We start from the raw sequence: 23,344 nt of genomic DNA on the forward strand, positions 1-23,344 counted from the left end.
TTTTCACCACATTCTATTCAGTAGATACTCTTAATATTCCTATTTTGCAGATGAGGAAACTGAGGAACAGAAGGTAAACAACTTGCTGTAAGTCACAGGCTTTGAATCTGGGTAGCTCTTAAAACATTTTGCCATGTATTTCTACTGCTGCACTTACTACACTATATTGCCATGTATTTGTTTCCAAGTCCTCTTCAACCCTGTGAGTTTTTGAAAGCAAGGACCTGTCTCATTTGCTCAGCTCTGTACCTGCAGTCTTATGCTGATGAACTTCCTTTGTGCTCACTAGGCCATGGCAGAGACCCTCAACTGCGATTGGCCAAGTCAGCATCTTTCTCATGAGCCTGGGATTGGACATTCACTGGGCAGTCGAGAATGTAAGCAAATCAAATGCACGGCCACCTGCATTCATTCCTGGGAAATACCTCATTTGAATCTAGAGCAAAAAAAGGAACTTCATCCTACAAGTAAGAAACTCTAGAACCTGAACAAGCATTGGAAATAAATCTCTGAAGAGAAAATAACTCAGAAGAGACTTTGCTGCCCATTAGTTAGAAGTCAAACACAAGTTATATGTCAATTATATCTCAATAAGAAGAAGAAGAACAAAGGAAACAAAAACCTCCCAAACACGGGCAGGTGAATTACAGCTTTGGGTAATCAGCAGCGCAGCGCCCATTATCAACACAGGACAGCAACTAAGAGCCTGCACTGCAGAGTGCGGTTCCGGGATGTGGATCTGGCAATGCCTCTGACTGCTGTATGACCTTGGGCAGGCTTGTTAACCTCTCAGTGCCCGGAATTCCACATCTATATAACAAGGGTGATAAGAGAACCCATGTTGTTGTAGGGTTGTTAGGATTACGTGAGTTATAGGAGTCGAACGCTTAGCACAGTGCCTGGCACATAGTAGGGCTCCAATAAACACAAGCTATTCTTCCTGCTTATTTAGTAAGGTAGGCAGAGAACTGGTGGCATGTAAGGCACATTATCACAAACACCACCTTTACCCCTGGCGCCTGGCATACAATGGGCAGTCAGTGGGTTTTCACTGAATGAAGGAACGAATAAATGGCTAAAGTGGTTGGTAGGCTTTTGTTCAAGGAGAAATTAGAATGGCAAAAAGAAGTAACGCTTAAACGTCACGAGGACTAGCCCAGTAAGCACCTTAGTATTCTATTAACGAGACTGATGTACTACAGACATCCACTGTATGTGCTCATAATAATGATTCTTAGGCATTGTATAAATCCTTTTGTGTCTTAGGAATTATCAATGGTTATTTTCAAAGAAGTTTTAAAATTAAGTATATACTACTGCATCCAGATGCTTTAAAAATTGGAAATCCACGTAAAGCATAAATGGCAACATGAATTAACTGGAATATCCTGATTGATTGTAACACTTAGTTCACACTTCTGTGCCCACATGGTGTTATTATCCGTCTACAGTCTCTGTTTCCAACTAGACTGTGAATGCCTCTAATGCCTAGCACTCTTACATCCACAGCGCCTGGGATATATTCATGGTCAATTAATACTTGCCAAATAAACCGCCACCATGTTCCATAACCCCACCAGATTAAAGTTTTTAGTCCAGCAACATACTCTTTTGGTGTACTTACATTTACAAAATAGTTAAAAACTCTTATCTTCTTAAGACCTTTTAAATACAAATTTCAACATTTAAAAATATGGTATACCTTAAGAAATCATTTTTTTTTTTTAAAAACAAACTTAAAAAAAAAAATTAATTTTTAACTTTTGGCCACACTGCGCAGCATGCAGGATCTTAGTTCCCTGACCAGGGATCGAACCTGTGCCCCCTGCAGTGGAAGCACGAAGCCCTAACCACTGGACCACCAGGGAATTCCCAAGAAATCATTCTTTAAAACCCTAAAATTTAAGACTAAATGACTTGACAGAATTTAGTTTAAACTGGAAGCTAGAGTATTGAAAAAGTCCTTTTTAATTTAGACGATTTCTAACAAAATCAGATAAAAGCTGTTAATTTTCTGTTTTTTCTTTTTTAAGTTAAAAAAAAATTTTAACCATTGATAATTAACCAATTATCAGTAACCAATTATTGATAATTATCAATTAACCACTGATAATTCCTAAGACACAAAAGTATAGTTGCTTTTAATTTTCTTATATTAAACCATTAAAGACTTATACTGCTGGTCTGTCAGATGTTACATCATACTATTGTATAATCAGTGGTGGTACCTGCTCAAAGGAAAGGAAGTAGGAAGAAGAAAGGATGGGAGTATGTGAAGAAAACTAATGTTAAAAAGTGACCTCTGGGGCCTCCTTGGTGGCGCACTGGTTGAGAGTCTGCCTGCCAATGCAGGGGACACGGGTTCGAGCCCTGGTCTGGGAGGATCCCACATGCCACGGAGCGACTGGGCCCGTGAGCCACAACAACTGAGCCTGCGCGTCTGGAGCCTGTGCTCTGCAACAAGAGAGGCTGCGATAGTGAGAGGCCCGCGCACCGCGATGAGGAGTGGCCCCCGCTTGCCGCAACTAAGGAAAGCCCTTGCACAGAAACGAAGACCCAACACAGCCATAAATAAATAAATAAATAATAATTTAAAAAAAAAAAAAAAAAAAGTGACCTCTGCTCCCTCCTCTTACACACTATGAAAATGATATTAGGCTTAGGAACCTGCTCTGGACTCACATAGCAATGAAAACTGAACCAAAAAGATACCCAGCTTACCACCTCCTGGACCGTCACACAAATGCCAGGGAAAATGGCCAATGCATTGGCCATCAGCTAGTGCCCCGTCCTCCTGTCACATTCCACTGCCATCCTGAACTCCTATAAAGCTGCATACCCTACCTGGGTACTTGAAGTGTAATAGGGATTAAAATGTCAGCAAAAGGAGCTTGACTTTAAAGGAGGGAATGTAATCTTCATCCTGTGGGTAAGGGAGGTTTGGGTGTCTGGATTCAAGCAGGGGTGCCAAAGACAATTTGGTTGCTGTTTTGATAGCCCTTTTCCTGGTTTGGAGACAAGACTGGGGGGAGGGGGGCACGTGTGGGCTTCTGGGAAAGTATACTCTAGTATTCACTTTACCCCAAGGGTTGAATTCCCCTAAAGAGGGATCAGTACTCATGATAATATGTTGGGCAGGAAATGGTTCTATAAAATGGACATTATCTACCTCTTACTTAGCACTAATTCTTTTTTTTTTTAAATTCAGTTTTATTTTTATTCAAAAAACAAACGGTGCCCAGTTCCTCCAAGACCTTATAACCCAGGAGAGATCTGATTGCATCTGCTGAAGTGTCATTACTGAATTGTTGCAATGTGCCTCTCTATGTGTAATACCTGGTCATTACACTACATATCTCTAGATCGTTTATGTAGTTACATGAGCCTGTGTTACCTACACAATTAAGCAAAGCTTTAATAATAAAAAAGAAGCATTTAGTCAATAGCATAAAATATCTGTAAGAGAGACTGGTTAACAAGCTTATTAATAAGGTTAATAAGCACATTAATAAAGTTAATATGTTTATGCTCATCAAGTTAACCGCTTGATGATACTGACGGTGTTTACTGTAGAGCAGAAGGACATCTAGTGATTAGATCTAAGTATATGTTGAATCATTAGTTTCTTGTCATTTCAGAGACATAGAAATAGATTTTAAACTAGAAAGAACCTGACTATCTCTTAGGCAAGAGTAACTGAACAAATACTGTACATGTCATTTCAATGTCTCTGTATAATATGTGTTCATTTTTAGTTTATAAAGAGGTTATAAAAATAAAGTGACAAAACATTGTATATTACTGATGTAATAGTGTTTATATAAGGTATACATCTAAAATTTAAAAAAATAAAAATGATGTCTTAGCACTAATTCTGAGGATTAAATGAGATAATATTTTAGAGCATTTAACACATTGCCAGGCACTGTTTACTTTTATTATCACTAATATGTACCAACAATGATGAAAACAGCTTCAAAGAAAATGTATTCACAGACCATTAGGAACAAATGCAACTGTGCTGAAATCCAGGAGAGCTGCTTCTGTTACAATAGAGCAAAACCTGTTTACTTTTTTAAGCTGTATCACTTTAGATGTTACTGTGGCAACATGTGATTTCCAAGCTTTCCACTGCCCAGCAACTATAATCTTATTACATTCTGTCAGTGAAAATATCCCCAAAGTGGGTGCACTAGTTGAGTTTAACAATCTCATTTGTTACATATGGCCTTCCTGTCCTCTTACGATGTGACATCTTACCAGATGTGTATCTCCCTTATCAGCCTTCCTTTCTCTCCATCTCACAGTGGTTATAAGGGTTTAGGATGTTTGGCTGCCAAAACCATGTTTATCAGGGCAAGAGAATCCTGGAATAAAAGAAAAAGGGAGCCCAGGTGGAAGGGAGAGTCTCCTCCATGGCCAATAGCTATATTTTTGTACTAAATAAGGAAGCAATTTCAAAAAAATTAGGAACGGCACCAGTCAACCACCTAGATTAGCTATCCTACTGAATAGATAACAAGTTGTTTAAGAGACACAAGCAGATACTGTCAGGTGTGATGAGGTACAAGGTCACTAGAACAAGCTAAAGAAACCAGGTTTGCAGAAAATATCAAAGGATAGCTTCAAATGAGACAAAGTTCTGCCCTGGAAACTCTACCAGCAGCCAGCAAGTTCAATCTGGCAGGTGTTGTCACCACAAAAACAAAAGGCAGGGGTAGAGGAGACACAGGTCTGTTTCAGGGCAGTACCATACCTCCAAAAAGACAAGGTTTGGGGGGAGGTGTATACTATGAACAAAGCGCATGACAGGTGTCCAGAATTCTCAGCTCTATACGGATTTATCACACCACTGTCCATCTGCTTTCTGACACCGAGGCTTAAGTAACTAGGAATTGAAAGGTAAGGGGGATACAACATTTGGTTCCTGCGCCACAACGAGGCAGGATGAGACAACTGGAGGCGGGGGAGGGAATGGGACCACCCTCCTCAATCAATTTTATTTTACAGCGGGAATGCAAGGACTACATTCTCCTTAATGCAGTGGCACCCAGCCTCAGCATTCTGGTGCTCTGCTGCTAAAAATCAAATAATACAGGAAAATATTTATCTCGGTGGATAGATTATTTCCTTGATTTGCTTTAATTACATAACATTAACAAATTTTGGCATTTGCTGCTTCCTGGTTGCAGCTGACAAAATTAACAAGTAAAAAAGACGCTTTTCATTGTGTTTAGTTTGCTAAAGCTTCTTTTGTTCTGGTGGTCTTGTTCATGGGTATGCTTTTGGATTGCCTAATATATAACATTTTGTACTAGAAAGACTTTAACCATGGACATGTATTGCTTTTATTTTAAATTAATTAAAACGAAAGATAAAAGAAGCACTTTCGTTCCCCAGGGACTGGCACCAAACCTTTCTGTCTGTACCTATCAGCCTCACCCCTACAACCCACATCTAGTCTCTAAACAGCAAGACTCAGTGCACGCCCGAGGGTGCAGGAAAAGCTGGGGGGCAAAGTCAGTCTTTGAGAAACTTATAATCTGGGTGGGGGATACATATCTTGAATTGGAAACGTATTTAATTTCTAATGATTTTATTCTTTTTTTTTTTCTGTGGCCACACCACGGGGCTTGTGGGATCTTAGTTCCCCGACCAGGGATCGAATCCGGGCCCTCAGCAGTGAGAGTGCGGAGTCCTAACCACTGGACGGCCAGGGAATTCCCAATTTCTAATTATTTTAAAAGAAGAAAGAAAGAAAGACCAATTGACCATGATTTTTTCCATTTCTCATGTCACTATCGCTAGGGTAAAATAAGCTAATGATGTACAAGCTATCTTAGTACAAACATAAATGCTCTCCTTTCATTAATGTGTGTGAACATGAAACGCAGCCACCTGTTAAAAAAAAATAAAGACAGCTTTGTTCTTCGACAATTTCAGAATAAGGAACTCCTTTTAATTCCTTTTGAGAGTTTCTGTAGTTGACTACTTTTTTCCTGCTATGCCATTCGGTTTGGATCTGTATTACCTCAACTCCTCAGAGAGAAACAAGGACGGGGAGTCCTCATTTAGAAAACATTTCCTAATTTTACATTTTAAAAGTTAATATTTGAAAAGAAAAACCTTCTTCAACCCCCAACCCCATCATGAATAATCTGATTAAGTGTATAAATAAATGTGTTCTTTTTCCTCAAACATCACTTAGGCAACTTGACAAGAATTATTGTTTAAAAAATTTACCTAGAGAAATTAAAGTACCAGTCATTTTCCCCCTACAGCAGATGGTGCTCAAGGATTCACGTATCAAGGCCGTTTGCTTAGCGCATCACTCTTCAGTTGTTCTGTTCGCAGGCAGGCTTCGAGTCTTCTTAATCACTCTTTTCTTCTACTTGATAATGTCTGTACTCTGGCTTCAGCTCCCATGTGTTTTTGTGGATCCCTTTTACATTTTGAGTACCAATTTCTTTTAAGATTTCCTTCAGGTACGACTGAAAAACAAAAACAAAATAACCTTGACAGATGAGATTATGAATGCAGGAAACAAGATTTAAAATAAAATGATACACCAAACCACATTTTTATTAGTAATAAAAATTATGATCCTGAAAGCTCAACAAGATTTCTCTATAAAGAAGTTCAATAAACTGCTGTTTTGATTCCATGCATACAATACATGAAAACTGCATTAAATATACGATCATTTGCATTAAAGGGGTTGGAAGTCCTGAGTGCCAGCAACCTTGAGAACTAAAAAAAGAAAAGAAAGAAAAGTCTAGATGAAAATACACTAGAAAATTTGCTGGTGCTTAATTTATTAAGATTACACAGCATACCAAGTGTAATGTGCCCTTGAGTTCAGTGGCATCCCAGAGTTCACAGTCAGATAGGGTTATTCTTGGATTGGAAACAGTTGTTTCAGAAGCAGGAGCATATAGTAAAAAAATGACATATATCTTTGGGACATTAATATTCTATGAAGCAAGCACATGATAGGTATCCAGAATTCTCAGTTCTAAGGTGAGTTCTCAAACTTGCTATTGGGCCACTTATTTTTCTTCTGGGGGCTGCAGCTTTCTTGTGCTTGGCTCCGCCAAAGGAAAGAGGTGAATGATGATGGAGGGCAGAACACTGCATTATGGTATTTCAAGCACCTGAAAATTCAGTATTACCCAAATGCTTACTACAGTCATGAAAATGATGGCTATGACAAATGTAACATCAAACCCCACCTTTGCTTGCCAATGCCCAAGGTGAAAAAGCATTTCACTATAAACTGATCAATAGGGAAGACAGAAGAGTTAATCATTTAAAACGGACTTTTTTTTTTGCTGCAGAACCAACCAACCCAACAATAATTTTTATGTGTATGCTTCAAAGAACCAGTTACAGGTACATTACAGTGACTCATCCCATGGATGGAAGATGTAATATTATGTAAATTTTTAGAATTTACTGAAATGAGGCACTACTTAGAAAAATGGCTGAGAAGCTCCTACCTTGATAATGTTTAAGGCAGTGCTTTTCTCAAGTGTGGTGCTAGACTATCTGCATCAGAACCTCATGGGGAACCTGTGAGATAAGCCCCATTTTAGAGCTAGTGAATCAAAATCTCCAGGGCCAGGCATGGGACTATGCATTTCACAAGCCCCCAGGAGCCTGATTTAACTACACTAAAATCCACAGCATCTGCTTAAAGGATTCTTCTGGCTCTAACAGTCTGGCATCTTTGGGTCCTCGAAGTGTTACTTAGTTTTCTCAGCCTCACTGTTGCTGAAGAGTATGCGTGAATCAACGTCATCTAACACCACCTTACACAGACTGGTATAATGCTCTACAGCTGACAAAGTACTTCCATTTCGGGCCACCTGTTTAGCACTGGAGCTACATACGGGTCCCTCAAACAGCCCCGGATGCCTCAGCTCTCGCCGGAGCAGCCTCCCCATCCCGGCAGCCAGGGCCCAGCAGGTGGCAGCAATGAACCAAAGGAGGCCTGGGTTTCCCCAGGAGAAGGCCTGCCTGCCTCCCACACCTTCTGCAGCTGGCTTCACCGAAGGACCCACCCGAGTAAATGAGTAAGCGAATTACTCAGGTGAGCTTCAGAGAGCCAGGTAATGCGCACGCCTGCCATCTGCTACTTTAGATTGCATCGAAAAAAATGGGACACTGTTCATAAACTACTTTCTAATTAAACAGGATTCATAAGTGGAAAATGATGGGTTGGGCTTTGATTTTCAGTTTAGGTGCCATGAATGACTTCTTTGTAAAATTCCAAAGAATGGTTTATTGTGAGAATGGCCAGACCCTGGGCACAAACAATCATGCAACTGTGGATGCACTGTGATGGGTCAAACATGAACAGAGCAAGTGCCAGGAGCATGGTGGTTGCCTGACAGATGCTCTTCACTTCAAGTCTAGCAGGGTCATTTATAATCTGGATACAGAAGATGAAAAGCCTAGAAAGGGTTAAACACAAAATATTAAGAAAGTCTTAAGGGTACAAATTCAGTTGTCTTCATGTATAGCCCACCCTCACTTTATTAAACTATCAATAGTAAAATAAGGTTATGGAGTATTTGTTTTTCATAAAGATGTCACTCTTTTTTCTTTTTTAACAATAAGAATGCAATGAGACAGTCACAGTCTGCCAATTTGTCAGGTAACAAGATGGGATTAGGGTCGCGATATCTAGCATGGTACAGAAATCTTTTGGGGAGGGAGGGGCAAACTTCTCAAGTTTGAGCATGTTCCAAACTGCAACCTAAGACCATTCTACTGTAACTAAATGAATTAACTTGGCACAAAGCATTAGCAGAGAAAGTGGTAGTAATAATAGAGAAAAAGAAGGTCAGAAAATCCTTGAAGGAAACACAGAGGTAGAGAACAGTGAGATTATGTCATTTCTCTGTTTAAAAATTTTCTCTGACTTCCCCTTTGGCCTACAGGTTAAATTCCAAATTCTTTCACAGGCATGCACTCAGGTCTCTCTTTTCCCTTTGGCCTCTTTCTCTAATACCTCCCCATACGCGCACTTGCCATTTCTGTGTCTGCATGCCCTTGGTTTTTTTCCATATGCCCTACTCTTTCCCTGTAATGCTCATCCCCTTCTCTCAGATCTGAACTCCTCATCCTTTCAGACTCAGCACAAATGTCACTGTCTCAGAGAAACTTTCCCTAACAGTCCTACCTCTTAGATCTACATTTCACACTGTACCTACTTCAGGGAGAGCCCTTAACCATATTGAGGTTGAGGGCTCGACTGCACATCAGAGCTGCAGCGCACTGATGCTGAGTGAATTGGGTGTGCTTAAGAGTAAGGAGCTAAAAGGGTTTTGGAAGGTGTGGTTGGCTGTGGGGAGATCACTTACAAGGCCCAAAGGAATAAACCTCTAATTCTAGTTGTTTTCATTTTTCATCTCATTAACATATAGGGCAATGACCCAGTTTGAGAAATAAAAATTGATTAAACTGTATTACCTGAATCTGAATGACATTTACTACTAAAATCTGTATTATAGTGCTAAAATATTATCTGAGACAAAGCCAACTGAGGTGGAGATTTTAAAGGTTTTAGCAGGAATGAAGATTAATTGGTAATCTAACTTTCCTTTTAAAAAATGTATACCTTCACACTAATATTTATTCTAGTATCAGGCTAAGTGGCACACAGTCTGCTGTCATCCTCACAGAGTTCACAGTTTAAGATCAGGGTGTTAAATGGGGGAAACAAAGGCATATAAGCAGGCAATCATAAACTAAAACAGAAGCACAGTAAGAGGACATATACGCAGGACATTATGGGAGCACTTAGAAGGGGCACCTAACCCAGCCGGAGTCAAGATGTTAGGTTCTTTGAGGATGTGCATTTGATCATTTGAACTGAATGGCAATTCTGTGCAGGGATCAAGGGAAACTAGTTCTCCTCTTACTAATTCTAAACACTGATTTTGCAATTTAATCTTTTGCCTCATCACTTGTATTTTAAACACCAGATTCCAGAACTGAGTAGATCACCTTTATGTCACATAGGATTGGAAATATTTCTCATTACCAACTGTGGGCAGTTCTGCAGAACAAGATCTGAAATAATAAACTGGCTCAGGTCCAGCAATTCTTCATCAAAGAGATGTGTGGGAGGGCATTTACAGCAAGCCTGAATGCAGAGAAAAAGGGGATAGAACATTACAGCTTCCTTGCAAGGGAAAGGCAAAGCACACACTGGAGCAGAGAGGTCTAGTGAGTAGGATGTGGTGTGCATGGGTGGATCAAGACAAAACTGTGGTGGCCAAAAAGCTGGAAATTCACAGATCAAATTCCTGATCTCTCCCCCAAGATCAAGACAAACCTATGTAGAGTCACAAGGCACAGTAGCCTACTATTTTAGCCTCTCTTCTTCTCCCTCCTTACCACCTTCCACCCCTGCCATTTTTCATATCATCTTTTCCTCTACTGCTCTGCCAGCCAAATGGAAGATTTATCTGGGGGCTTCCCTGGTGGCGCAGTGGTTGAGAGTCTGCCTGCCAATGCAGGAGACATGGGTTCGAGCCCTGGTCTGGGAAGATCCCACATGCCGCGGAGCAACTAAGCCCGTGTGCCACAACTACTGAGCCTGCGCGTCTGGAGCCTGTGCTCCGCAACAAGAGAGGCCGCGATAGTGAGAGGCCCGCGCACCGCGATGAAGAGTGGCCCCCGCTTGCCGCAACTAGAGAAAGCCCTCGCACAGAAACAAAGACCCAACACAGCCAAAAATAAATAAATAAATAAAAGTGAAATTCTAAAAAAAAAAAAAAGATTTATCTGCATTTCATTTTATGGGGAATTTTAGTGTTAAGCATTAACATACATAATAATAAACTAACTATAACTAAGTTCCTAGAAGTTGATAAAAAAACATACATCTTTGACAGAGAGCTGATCACCAAATAATAATGCTTTAGATAAGCTAAAGATATAACCCTACTAGGCTTATCATCACAAAATCTTCCCAAAAAGGTTGGAATAAATGTGCATCATGTAAATCAATACCAAAGATGGCACTGGTTAACAGAGTCACCAAAGGGAAACTGCTATCTGCTTTTTATAAAGTGACCCAGGCGGCAAGGGCATTCATGATCAGTTATGTGATAATTTCAGAGTATCACTTCATATTTATGTGATTTTCATGTGACTGACTGTGACTCCTTTAAACAAGGTTAACAGAACAGAGGACTTACTGATGAAGATGTTAGTGGCTCCAAGGCACAAAATTCTTTCATTAAAAAAAAATAAACAAACTACACATTATACATAAGCTGTGACCAAAGGCAACCTATGTTTCATTCCTTTAAACAGAGAGAACTGTGAACAGGAGAGGGAAGATGATACTGAGGGCATCTCCGGAACATGGGCCATCTCAGCACTTTTCTCCTCTTTTCCTTCTGGTTTCACCTCTGTTTTTATGCTAGTCTCCACCCTGTCCTCCTCTCAGGGTCCCACAGGCTGCATTCCTCCCTTTGTAAAACTCTAAGAAGCAGAGAGGTGATGGGTAATGAAATGGCCAAGCCACAAACTCTACCCACCCCCAGTCCTACTTTATGGCTTAATCCAAATTCTAAAGAAGAAATTTATTACTGCATTAATATTCGTGTGCTGGTAAATCATCTTACTTTTAGTTAACATTTCATTTGTCCAGCAGTGGCAAATGATTCACGTACTTCCATATTTCAGATAAAGTTTACCTCCTTTGGGCCACAACTTTTAATTTTAACTATCTGTTTAAAGACATGCTTTCTAAACTGTATTAGTTTATTTGTATGCTAAACATAACTTAACCTTGGAATACTGCAAGGTATTCCAAGGCTGAGATCTGATGGCTTCCAACTGGGGGAAAAAAACATACATATATTCATATAGTTAATGTTAAAAATGTTAACTAGGAAAATACAATCAAAGATATCTAAAACTTAATAAAGATGAAAAAAATTCCTATTGAAATATAAATATGAATTCTTGCATTTAGAACCATGGAAACTACCTATTAGTGCATTTGGTGTGACAAGTAGTTTAGAACGTACAAAAAATAAGAAGATATCAATTGGCAGAGTTATTATTAGTCCACTTGAAAATATTGCTAGAAATTAAATGGCAAGCAAAGAGACTCGTTAGGTATATATTTTACCATAAAGAATTTTTAGAAAATTAGCTAGTATTCTCAACAATGAAGCATTATTCACTCTTAAAATATTTGGAATTGATAGTAATGTTTTACTTTAAGGCAATAGTAGATAAAAGGTTTGCTGGCTAAGGATTAAAAAAGGATTTATGACAATCTGGCAGTTCCTCAGATTAAACAGAGTTACCAAGTGACCCAGCAATTCTACTCCCAAGAGAAATAAAATATATGTTCACACAAAAACCTGTACATAATGTTCATAGCAGCTTTATTACAGTAGCCAAAAAGTGGAAACAACCATCTATGGGTGAATGGATAAACAAAACGTTGTATATCCATATAATGGTACACTATTTGGCAATAAAAAAGAAGAAAATACTGATACACGCCACAACATGGATGAAATTTGAAAACATTATGCCTAAATAAAAGAAGCCAGTCATAAGAGACCACATATTATATGATTCCATTTATATGAAACATCCAGAATAGGCAAATTTTTAGAGACAGAAAATAGATTAGTGGTTCTCTAGGGCTGGAGAGGGGGTGGGTGCATAAGGGAGTAACTGCTAATAGGTATGGAGTTTCTTTGTGGGGTGGTGAAAATATTCTAAAATTGCTTGTGGCAATGGTTGTACGGCTACGTGAACATATGAAAATCCACTGAACTGTAACTTAACAAAAAAAAGTCTCACTTGTACTGAAAATAAGGTTTTAAATTGATGGGAAAAAAAGGAGACCTCTCCAGCTCATAACAAATTAAGATAACACCATTTTTTATTACCAAATTACCATGGATAAAGTAACATTTCCAATTAACAGCGGACAGCTCTGTGGATCAGTCCATATGGACTGGAAAATATGATGGAATTAGAATATCTGTCCTGGGACATTCCAAAAGGAAAGGCTCTCTAATGCTGCAATACAGAACTGAAGGTGGCCAGCCAGGCTGGCACTAAGCCTGGCACAGAAGTCTTCTGCCACAGGCTTATCCTCTGGTATCTCAATTGCCCTGCTGAGTTAGAGAAACCAGGAGGCTTCAAACACTTATCTAAATCCACAGTGTAATGTTTTCTCTTAGGCAGAGACCAATGAAAAGAACATGACTTCTTCCCCAAGATAATTCCCATAAGGATGGCAAGCTTAAAACAAGTCCTTCCTTCTAGCTTGCTCAGGGACTAAATAAAGAAATCAGGAGAAGGCAGTTAATGAGCTTAAACATTTACTTTTACCTCCCTTTAAAATTAAATGGGACTGGAAGGGTAGAGAAGGAGATTTTATGAATAATGACATTTTTCAGAATAAATATAAATTGTGTGGCCTACTGCTTAATTAAAAACTCTACGTAGGGCTTCCTTGGTGGCGCAGTGGTTAAGAATCCGCCTGCCAGTGCAGGGGACATGGGTTCGAGCCCTGGTCCGGGAAGATCCTACATGCCGCGGAGCAACTAAGCCCGTGTGCCACAACTACTGAGCCTGCGCTCTAGAGCCCGTGAGCCACAACTACTGAGCCCGCATGCCACAACTACTGAAGCCCGCGTGCCTAGAGCCCATGCTCCGCAGCAAGAGAAGCCACTGCAATGAGAAGCCCGCGCACCGCAACGAAGAGTAGCCCCCACTCGCCGCAACTAGAGAAAGCCCGCGTGCAGCGACAAAGACCCAACACAGCCAAAAAAAACAAAAAACAAAAAAAAAAACCAAAAAACTACGTAAATTCTGTATGTAAATAATGCCCAATTTTGCTTACTGGAAGCCTATGTCAGATATTGCTTTTACCTACGTAATATCTCATGTAAAATATGGACTCAATTGGTTATGTTAGTAAATTCACCCCCAATTTTACCCCATTCAGAAATAAGGTAAAAAAGAAAAAAAAGTAAAAAGGCTGAAACAAACCGTACAATAAATTAAAAGAGAAAGCGTTACTATTTCATAATAAACTTATTAGTGGTAAATCTATTAGTTATTAGAACCTTCTACTCATAAGGAAAGCATTAAAATTTCATAAATGTGTTTAACTTTTATCCTTTTATATTCAACATAGTTAATAATTTATTTTAGTATGACATTTCATATTCTAAAACTTTTAATTAAGGCTCAAATTCATAAGCAAATAATTATTTTTTAGCACCATATTCTAACCAACTAAGTTAACTGGCCGTTGCAAATAATTATTTTTTAAAATGGAAGTCTCGGGACTTCCCTGGTGGTCCAGTGGTTAAGAATCTGCCTTCCAATGCAGCGGACGTCGGTTCGATCCCTGGTCGGGGAACTAAGACCCCACATGCCGCAGGGCAACTAAGCCTGTGCGCTGCAACTACTGAGCCCGCGCACTACAACTAGAGAGAAGCCCGTACGCCGCAATGAAGAGCTGACGCAGCAGAAAAAAAAAAAAAAAGTCTCACAGAGGGCTGTCACTAGCTAATATGCTCTGCTGGGAAATTGGTGGTCTTTTTAGTTTTGGTACTACCATTCAAAAATTAAAACTTCCAGTTATAGGAGAAATGAAGAGAGAACGGAAAGGAAATATGTGAACAGAAAGGAAATGATAAAGATTCAGGGGAAAAGAAGAAAAAGAAAATATGTAAAAAAGGGAAAGCATATGTCAGAACAAGACATTATAATAAAAACAGCATTATTTAGTAGTACATTTGGGAATGAACTTCAAACATTTAAAAATACCCATTTTTACTTTGGATTAGAAACTGAATGAGCTAAGATAAAGCTTAGATTCCATTCTCTCTGTACTTGGCTTAGATTAACAATGATGTTTTTTTTTTTTTTAAGTTGGTTTCTACTTTTTAACAATACAATTTTTAAAAATTAATTAATTAATCAATTAATTTTTACTTTTGGATGCGTTGGGTCTTTGTTGCTGCACGCGGGCTTTCTCTAGTTAGGGTGAGCGGGGGCTACTCTTAGTTGCGGTGCACGGGCTTCTCATTGCGGTGGCTTCTCTTGTTGTGGAGCACGGGCTCTAGGTGCGCGGGCTTCAATAGTTGTGGCTCGCGGGCTCTAGAGGGCAAGCTCAGTAGTTGTGGCGTACGGGCTTAGTTGCTCCGCGGCACGTGGGGTCTTCCCAGACCAGGGCTCGAACCCGTGTCGCCTGCATTGGCAGGCGGATTCTTAACCACTGCGCCACCAGGGAAGCCTGGTGATTCTCAATAACACAGACATTTGAAAGCAGTCTGCCTGAGAGAGAAATTAGCTTCTCCCCTGCTCATTAAAAAGGGGCTCCTAGGGCTTCCCTGGTGGCGCAGTGGTTGAGAATCTGCCTGCCAATGCAGGGGACACGGGTTCGAGCCCTGGTCTGGGAAGATCCCACATGCCGCAGAGCAACTGGGCCCGTGAGCCACAACTACTGAGCCTGCGCGTCTGGAGCCCGTGCTCCGCAACAAGAGAGGCCGCGATAGTGAGAGGCCCGCGCACCGCAATGAGGAGTGGCCCCCGCATGCCACAGCTGGAGAAAGCCCTCGCACAGAAATGAAGACCCAACACAGCCAAAAATAAATTAATTAATTAATTAAAAAAAAAAAAAAAAAGGGGCTCCTATTGTCAGAAAAACATTTTCTTTGCTTGTCTTTGGTTGTATACACATGTCCGAATAGAAGAGGCAATGTGGTAAGAGATGCCTTCAAGCCACTAGGCAACTTCCTTCTCTGGGACTATAACTTAGACTAGATTATCTCTAGGATTACTTTTATCTTCTAAGATCCTGACCCAGAGAAATATAACATATATATGATATATATGTACCATAATGTGTAATATAGATATCATGACGAGGAAACCGGAGGACAGATGTCTGGCTTGAGCAACTTGGGGAATGGTGGTGTCACTGCAATGGGGAAGTCTGGGGGGTCGGGGTTGGAGGGGTGTAGAAATCAAGAGTTCTGTTTTCAACAAACTAAATTTGAGATAACAATCAAACCATTATGACTCATCAGGTGCTACTTCTGTACCAAGCAGTGTGGCACAAGGGTGGGAGAGGCAGTGGGCTCGGTTGATGGACTTCCGTACCCTTGGCTCAGGAATGAGCATACAACCTCTACCAGGGCAATTAAAATCTTCCCTGAGCTTTTGCTGGAATCATCAGGACAGATACTCTCTTTCTGCTTCGAGGCTGCTAGCTGTGAGGTGCTTCAGGAGGCCACTTTGGCTACCGCATGGCAAGATCCTGCCTAAGGATAAAGACAACACACAGAATGATGAGGAGAGATGTGGAGAGATGGGGAGGGACAGTTGTAACTAAATAATATTAGTAGCTGGATCTAGCCACGTCTAAAGCAAGATGCATTCCTGAACTTCCCAGCTACAGGAGCCTATAAATTCTATTTTTGTTTAAGCTAGTTTGAGCTGAGTTTCTCTTTCTTGCAGCTCGAAGAGTCCCTACCAATTCACAGATCTATAGGAGCATATACTTGTAAATAAAATTTTATTTTTTGACAGGAGAAATGCTCAGTATATCAAATTCCCTAGCTATTTTATCCTTTAAAAAAGCATATCTTCTTGTATCTTACTGATGCCAAATTTCACTTATTTCTGTTCAAGCATTTATTTAGGCCTGTCTGGAAACAAACTCTGAGGATTATGTTAACACTACTTTATTGCTGCATCAGTTTTATTGAAAGCTTACTTCGGGCAAATAAGCACGTCTGTTCAGCATTATTTAGTGCTGGGCAATTTGAAGTGTGGGCAGCAAGCTGCTTCACAATCAAAGCCACGCAAATCTCTGCCTCATTTTTCTTGTTGATTTGAACTTACTTTATAAAAGCATGCAAATTGTTCAATTACATACACTGAATTAAAAAGTAAATGGTCCAATGGATTGACATGATTGGGGGCTGCTGATTTAGAAGGGGTCATCAATAATTAAAGATAAACTTCCCTGAATCTTGATGTGAAATTGAGTGGATTTAGAGCATAAGGAAATGAAGAGATTCAGTTATAATTAGAGCTGATTTTCGATGACACTTCTAACAGAAATGGATGTTTAGAGAAACACTGGGAAATGGGTGCTGTGTTAAGAGAACAGTATGCTAGGGCTCAAAATGGTCTTGGCAGTTTGGTGTTTCAAAGGGAGCAATTATATACAGTTCCTAGTGGTTTGTATTTTTGAAGGAAATGATATTATGCTTCTATTTTACAGATATAATAAAATATGAAGAAAGACTAGACAACACATTCAAGGTGAAAGAGCAAAGACTGTCAGGAGAGAAATAATAGGCTTCCTCTGATATTTTACTTTAGAGAGGGTTAAAAAAAAAAGTCAAAATTGAAACTGCATAAAAACACTTATTTAAATGGATACCGTGTTTCCAAGTTTTTATCAGTTACCAGAGCCTGGCATTTTAATAAAATTGGCTTATTTACCCTTAATGAGTAACTTTAATTCTTTTATTGCTTATGCAACTCACACACCAGCGAATGAGAGAAAAAGGCTAGCCCTTAAGGGCAGTTTCTCTAATCAATAATTTTGCTTGTAGAAGTGAAGGTTTTTAGGAAGAAGAATATAGAAGGGAAGGAACTGGAAAAACAAGAAAATACTTCAGATTCACTCAGAATGTCAAAAATGACATTCTAAAGGTCAGAAATCAGATGGTAACTTAAGAATATAGTAGTAGTGTTAACAACAAAGAGGATGTATTAAAGCAATACACTTCATGGTTAGAAACTTGGTATCAAAAGTGGCATTGGGGGCCAAGAGAAAATGAGAGCAGGGACTTCCCTGGTGGCGCAGTGGTTAAGAATCTGCCTGCCAATGCAGGGGACACGGGTTCGAGCTGTGGTCCAGGAAGATCCCACATGCCGTGGAGCAACTAAGCTGGTGTGCCAGAACTACTGAGCCTGTGCTCTAGAGCCCACGAGCCACAACTGCTGAGCCCACGTGCCACAACTACTGAAACCCACACACTCTAGAGCCCACGTGCCACAAATACTGAGCCCACGGGCCCTAGAGACCATGCTCCGTAACAAGAGAAGCCACCGCAATGAGAAACCTGTGCACCGCAACAAAGACCCAACAAAGCCTAAATAAATAAATTAATTAATTAAAAAAAGAAAACAAGAGCATGTCATTAAATGCATATACTAAAGAACTGATTAAGACAAAGAAGATCTCTTTTCTTCCCTTTTACACAGGGCTCAAAAATTTGTTTAATAATACTACTAATAATAGTAAAATACTTTGCTGTTGGCAAATGCAACTTTCATAAACATTAATTATTACAAGGATCCTGTAAACTAGGTATTTTAAAAACATATTTACGAAGTATAATATGATAAACATTTAATTTGAATATATTGGTAAATTTTATATTAAGAATGCCATATATTAAGTAAATTAAATATTAAATTATATAACGTATTAAGCATTAAATGCATTTAAATACCTAGGACTCTTTGGCTAAATGGCAGGACTGGGACTTGAACTGAGATCCTATTACTTCCAGTCCCGTGCTCCTTCCATCACACCAGGAAATCTCTTTCCTGGATCACTGACCTTCATGCTACACTGGGTTCCTTCATTCTCTTGGTATTGCTCAGACTAAAATCAAATTAATAAGGGTATATTCATGACCATTAGTACAGACTGACTTCTGCCCCGTGAACCTTTTAAAGGGGATAGTTACCTACACAGAGGAGAGCTGGGCTCTGGCCACTTTCTTTCTAGGTCAAGGAGCTTTGCCAACTCAGTTCAAATGTGAGTGGGAGGTGGAGAGGAGGAGATGAAACAGGAGAAAGAGAGAGTCACAGATGGAGAGCTGGAAGGGCTCACAAGGATTATCCAGTCCAACTCCTCAATTTTAGCAGTGGAAGTGACTTCTCCAGATCCCACGGAGGTAAACGGCAGGACTGGAATCCGTGCTGACCACTTCCTGCCCTCTCCTCCCCTCTACGCAAGGATAACGGGAGCTCTGGCATTCCATGCTTTCTTGAGATGGCTCTTTCTACCCTGCTCCTGCCATAAACGACATGAGGCCTGTCAAAATCCATCTGAGGAAAATACGGTGGTCCTTAAATACAGACGATGGGCCATCTCCTGATTCTTAAATCAATTACTGAATTGCTACTATGTTTGTGTTGTGGAATGTATGAATATTTAGGGATATGAATAATATACAAACCTGCCTTCAAAAACTTTATGCTTGCCGAGGCAATTTAGTCCCTAAATAATAAAACTATTATAAAATAATTGTTTCTAGATCAGTGGTTCTCAAGCTCTTTGAGGTTCCCAGGCTCTCTATGAGAATCTGATATAAACTATCAATCTGCTCCCCAGAAAAATCCACACATTTTTGTACATATTCAGGGGGTTGCTGGACCTCCTAAAGCCCATCTACTGACCATGAATTAAGAAGCTCTATTATAAGAGATTCACTGAGTCCCCCCATGTAAAAATTATCCGAAGAATGAAGATTGAGAGAAATACTAGTTATCACTTTTCTTTGATGCAAAATGAGTAAACTTTAAAAATATGTCATCCCATGTTAAGGGCAAAGAAAGTGCTTTCCCTAGTATCATCTGAATGGCCCTCTACAAACACTTATTTTCCCATACCTAATTGTGTGTGTGTGTGTGTGTGTGTGTGTGTGTGTATGTGTGTGTGTGTGTGTGTGTGTGTTATTCTATGAGAATATATTGTTTGCATCCAGAATTTCTGGAATGGCCTTTTCATGTATATATAAAATACAAAGATAAACTTCATTAAAACCAGAAGAAACAGAGCTTAGCTTATGAACTATTCTATTTCAAATTTTTTATCTAGCTTGGAATGCTGTTTCTAAGGCTCTGATGCTGAAGGGAACGAAGTCATTAAGATGAGTTGATAATACTGCTGGCATGAGCACTTTCCTCCTCTCTGGTAAAAAAAAAAAACCCAACAAAATACTTAGGTCTTTTGGAATTCAAATTTCTTTCTTAATGAAAAAGTGAAAGGATGAAATATAACAGTAAAGAAATCTCTACAGAAGTGGGAAGCCGTACCATCAATACTGAAGTTTCAGAAATAATTTCCTAAAGCTTTGAATAAATCAGAAAAAAATTATACCAAGCCGTTTATGTTAAAATATTTTACAAAACCAGTTATCTTGTTACATATTCTGAAGCAAATAAATGGAGCAGTTAGAATTAACATATTCTTGAGTATCCTGTCAAAGCAGACAAAATGATAAAGCAGACTGGGTAAGAGGACAAAAGTAAGGGGGTTTCCATCGAATTTTTTAAAATCTGTAAAGTAAAATACTTTAAGTAAAATACTTAAATACTTAAAATACTAAAATATAATTCAATTTGATACTTTGCTAACCTCAGGTGTGAGAAAGTTAAGTGGAAGGAAAAGTGACCCAAGGCTGGAGAAAGGGTTTAGATCCCTTACTTGTTACCAACATTTTAAATGGATTAGAAACACAGATTATTAGCAAATAGGCACAAGAGTCTGGAGAAGTGATTAAAAATGATTATTTATAGAACAAACAAAAACTTTCTAAAACATCAATTTATTAAAATTTTCCTTGAAAATGGAGAATAGCCCAACTCAATCATAATCTCAGCAAGCATTGTGAGGCAGTACAGCTCAAGTTTAAAAAGACCTAATGTTAGTGCTAGATAGATTCTGATTAAAAAAAAAAAATGCACAGAGAACAGTTCACAAGACAGGGATAAACATTCACCGTGAAAGACCCATACAACTCTTCAAGTTGAGCTTTTTTGGAGGGAGGTAAGAGAACAAAAGAAAGACTAGAAATGATATAAACAAAGAGACTTCAGGCTTAATGTCAAGGATCAGTCAAAAGGAGGACAAATCCACCTTTTCTTCATATGGAACTACTGATATTAAATGTATTTAAAATTGAAAACAATGAAGCTGAGGTAAAAAACAAAATGAAGGAAGGAAGGAAGGAAGGGAGGGAGGAAAGGAGGGAGGGAGGGAGGAAAGGAGGGAGGGAGGGAGGGAGGAAAGGAGGGAGGGAGGGAAGGGAAAAAAGGTCACATTGAGACATCTTTTCCGTGTTGAAACAAAACCTGACATCAGCATAGGTGCAAGTGAACTTATTCATTTACAATACACTTCTCTTCAGTAAAGCTGTATTAATGAAGCAGGACGTATTTAAAGGATCAATGTGAGCATATACATACCACAGGCTGTTTTGTGATGTCCACCAAGTCCTTAAGATTATAATATTGATGTTTCTCAAAGGCCGAAAACAACATGTCTAAAACGTGTTGTTTATCAGCTCGAGCTCGTTTTCCATCTTCTTTCTTTTTCCTTTCATATTCAATCTATGTGCAAAAAGCAAAAAAAACCCGAAGGCATTAATTCAACATGCTCACTCTGAAACACAGGCACTCTCTTTTCAGTCCTCTACGTGACGATTAGATTTTAAGCTGCAAAGCAGCAGGTCAAGGAGCCGTAGTTCAGTACCTGGGGTCCTCACTGCTCCCAGGGCTTCCTCAGACCTTTAAGGCTCCAAGAAGGTATTAAAGCCCATCTGTAAACCGTTTTCATTATTCCCTAAAGCTTTACATAATGTGTCCACTTCCTCCCCAAAAGCCTTTCTTTACCGAAATTATATCAATTCAGCGTGGCCACCAGTTAGCTCATGTTGATCACAAAGTCTAATTTGCAGTTCTTTGTTTTTGATTACCCGAAATTCAGTAAGATAGTTTATCTGCTACATGCAGTTTGGTAGGTAACATCTTTCAAAATTGGAGCTTTTCAGGGCAGGAAGAGGGTTGAGGGGCAGGCAGATCACAGAACAGGTTCTCTAGGGATGAAAAGTTTGGGAAACATTGGTAAAAAGGAAAGCACATGGGAGGTGACAGGAGGCCTTTTTTCCTCCCAACTGTGTGACCTCTTTGAACTTGCTTCTTCTGTAAAATGAAGTAAGCAGTGACACGAAGAGAATGTATAAACTCTCTCCTAGTGTTACCGTCCAGAGACATGTGCATTTGTAAAAAAATTACCTTTTTATTGAAAACACGCAACTTACTTGCATTCGCATCAGTTGATTAAGCTTTTAATTTTTTTTAAGAAAAACTTAATTTTGATAAAGCCTCAGGAACTATATGTTATAGGACATGTATATAAACTGCAGCAGCCCACCTGGTAAATACAGCATCAGCAGGGGGGTGAAAGCTGCCAAGAGAACAACCTTCTGTGCATCTCTATAATCTAGAGACTAGCTTCAAAGACAGTGAAATATGTTTCAAAACGTACAACTAAATTAGGCACAAATTCCAGCTTCATATAGTTAGGCTTATTCTCTGGATTTTAACAACAGAGATGTAAAAAGATAAAGTCTAATTTCTACTGATGTCAAGACTAAAAATATATCAGAGACTTTCAAATTAGAGGCAAGAAGTAATTCTGACAAGAAGTATCTGTCTCTCAATTAGATAAAATTAGGAGCTATACAAGGAGAAAGGACTAAATTGAATGCCTTAATTTTTGTGATATGTACATCTTGGGAGTAAAACTCAAAATCCATTCATCTCCTCAACAGATTAAGCATAGATTAGGTGCTTAGTATTGCACTAAAATATGGGGCAAATAAGATACTCTTTCAAAAGGTATCCCTTTCTTAGGGCTTGTGTATTAAAATGTATAGAGAGGGCCTTGAGCATTTTAAATGTAGTAATAGTAGTAATGTAGTAATAGAGAGCACAGAGCTACCTAGAACAAGATCATGATGCTTAAAAAAAGTGCAAATGCATGGCACAGACTGTACTGTTGGGGAGGAATGAAATCTAGCTAGTCTCAAGATTTTCTAGGTGGAAACAGCCTGAAAGAAAACAACTGTGGGCAGCTACAAAGGAACTGTTAAAGAGCAGAGTGACCAGAAGAGCTAGAAGCAAGACTGGAGAGGGGAGAGACCAGAGAAACCCATGACCAAGGGGGAAAATCCATGCCTTCTCAATTTGAGGAAGATGGAAGAACAGATGAAAAAAAAAATGCACTTGGGCTTCCCTGGTGGCACAGTGGTTAAGAATCCGCCTGCCAATGCAGGGGACACGGGTTCAATCCCTGGTTGGGAAGATCCCACATGCCGCGGAGCAACTAAGCCCGTACGCCACAACTACTGAGCCTGCGCTCTAGAGCCCGCGAGCCACAACTACTGAAGCCCGCATGCCTGGAGCCCGTGCTCCGCAACAAGAGAAGCCACCGCAATGAGAAGACCGCGCACTGCAACGA

At 39.5% G+C, this 23,344-nt stretch overlaps 1 protein-coding gene across 1 annotated transcript in view; it reads right to left on the reverse strand.

Annotated features, from left to right (window-relative positions):
* Positions 1–4,397: 4,397 nt before the first annotated feature.
* The window catches only part of GTF2F2 (general transcription factor IIF subunit 2), a 154,931-nt gene continuing 135,984 nt past the window's right edge, over positions 4,398–23,344 (reverse strand). The window contains exons 7-8 of the mRNA XM_036831843.1: positions 21,289–21,432; positions 4,398–6,491 (exon numbers count right to left, since the gene is read on the reverse strand). Of these exons, the coding sequence (XP_036687738.1) occupies positions 6,372–6,491; positions 21,289–21,432 (264 nt within the window). The 3' untranslated portion in view covers positions 4,398–6,371. The remainder of the gene's footprint in view (positions 6,492–21,288; positions 21,433–23,344) is intronic.

Source organism: Balaenoptera musculus, chromosome 18 (assembly GCF_009873245.2).
Source record: "Balaenoptera musculus isolate JJ_BM4_2016_0621 chromosome 18, mBalMus1.pri.v3, whole genome shotgun sequence".
NCBI lineage: Eukaryota > Metazoa > Chordata > Mammalia > Artiodactyla > Balaenopteridae > Balaenoptera > Balaenoptera musculus.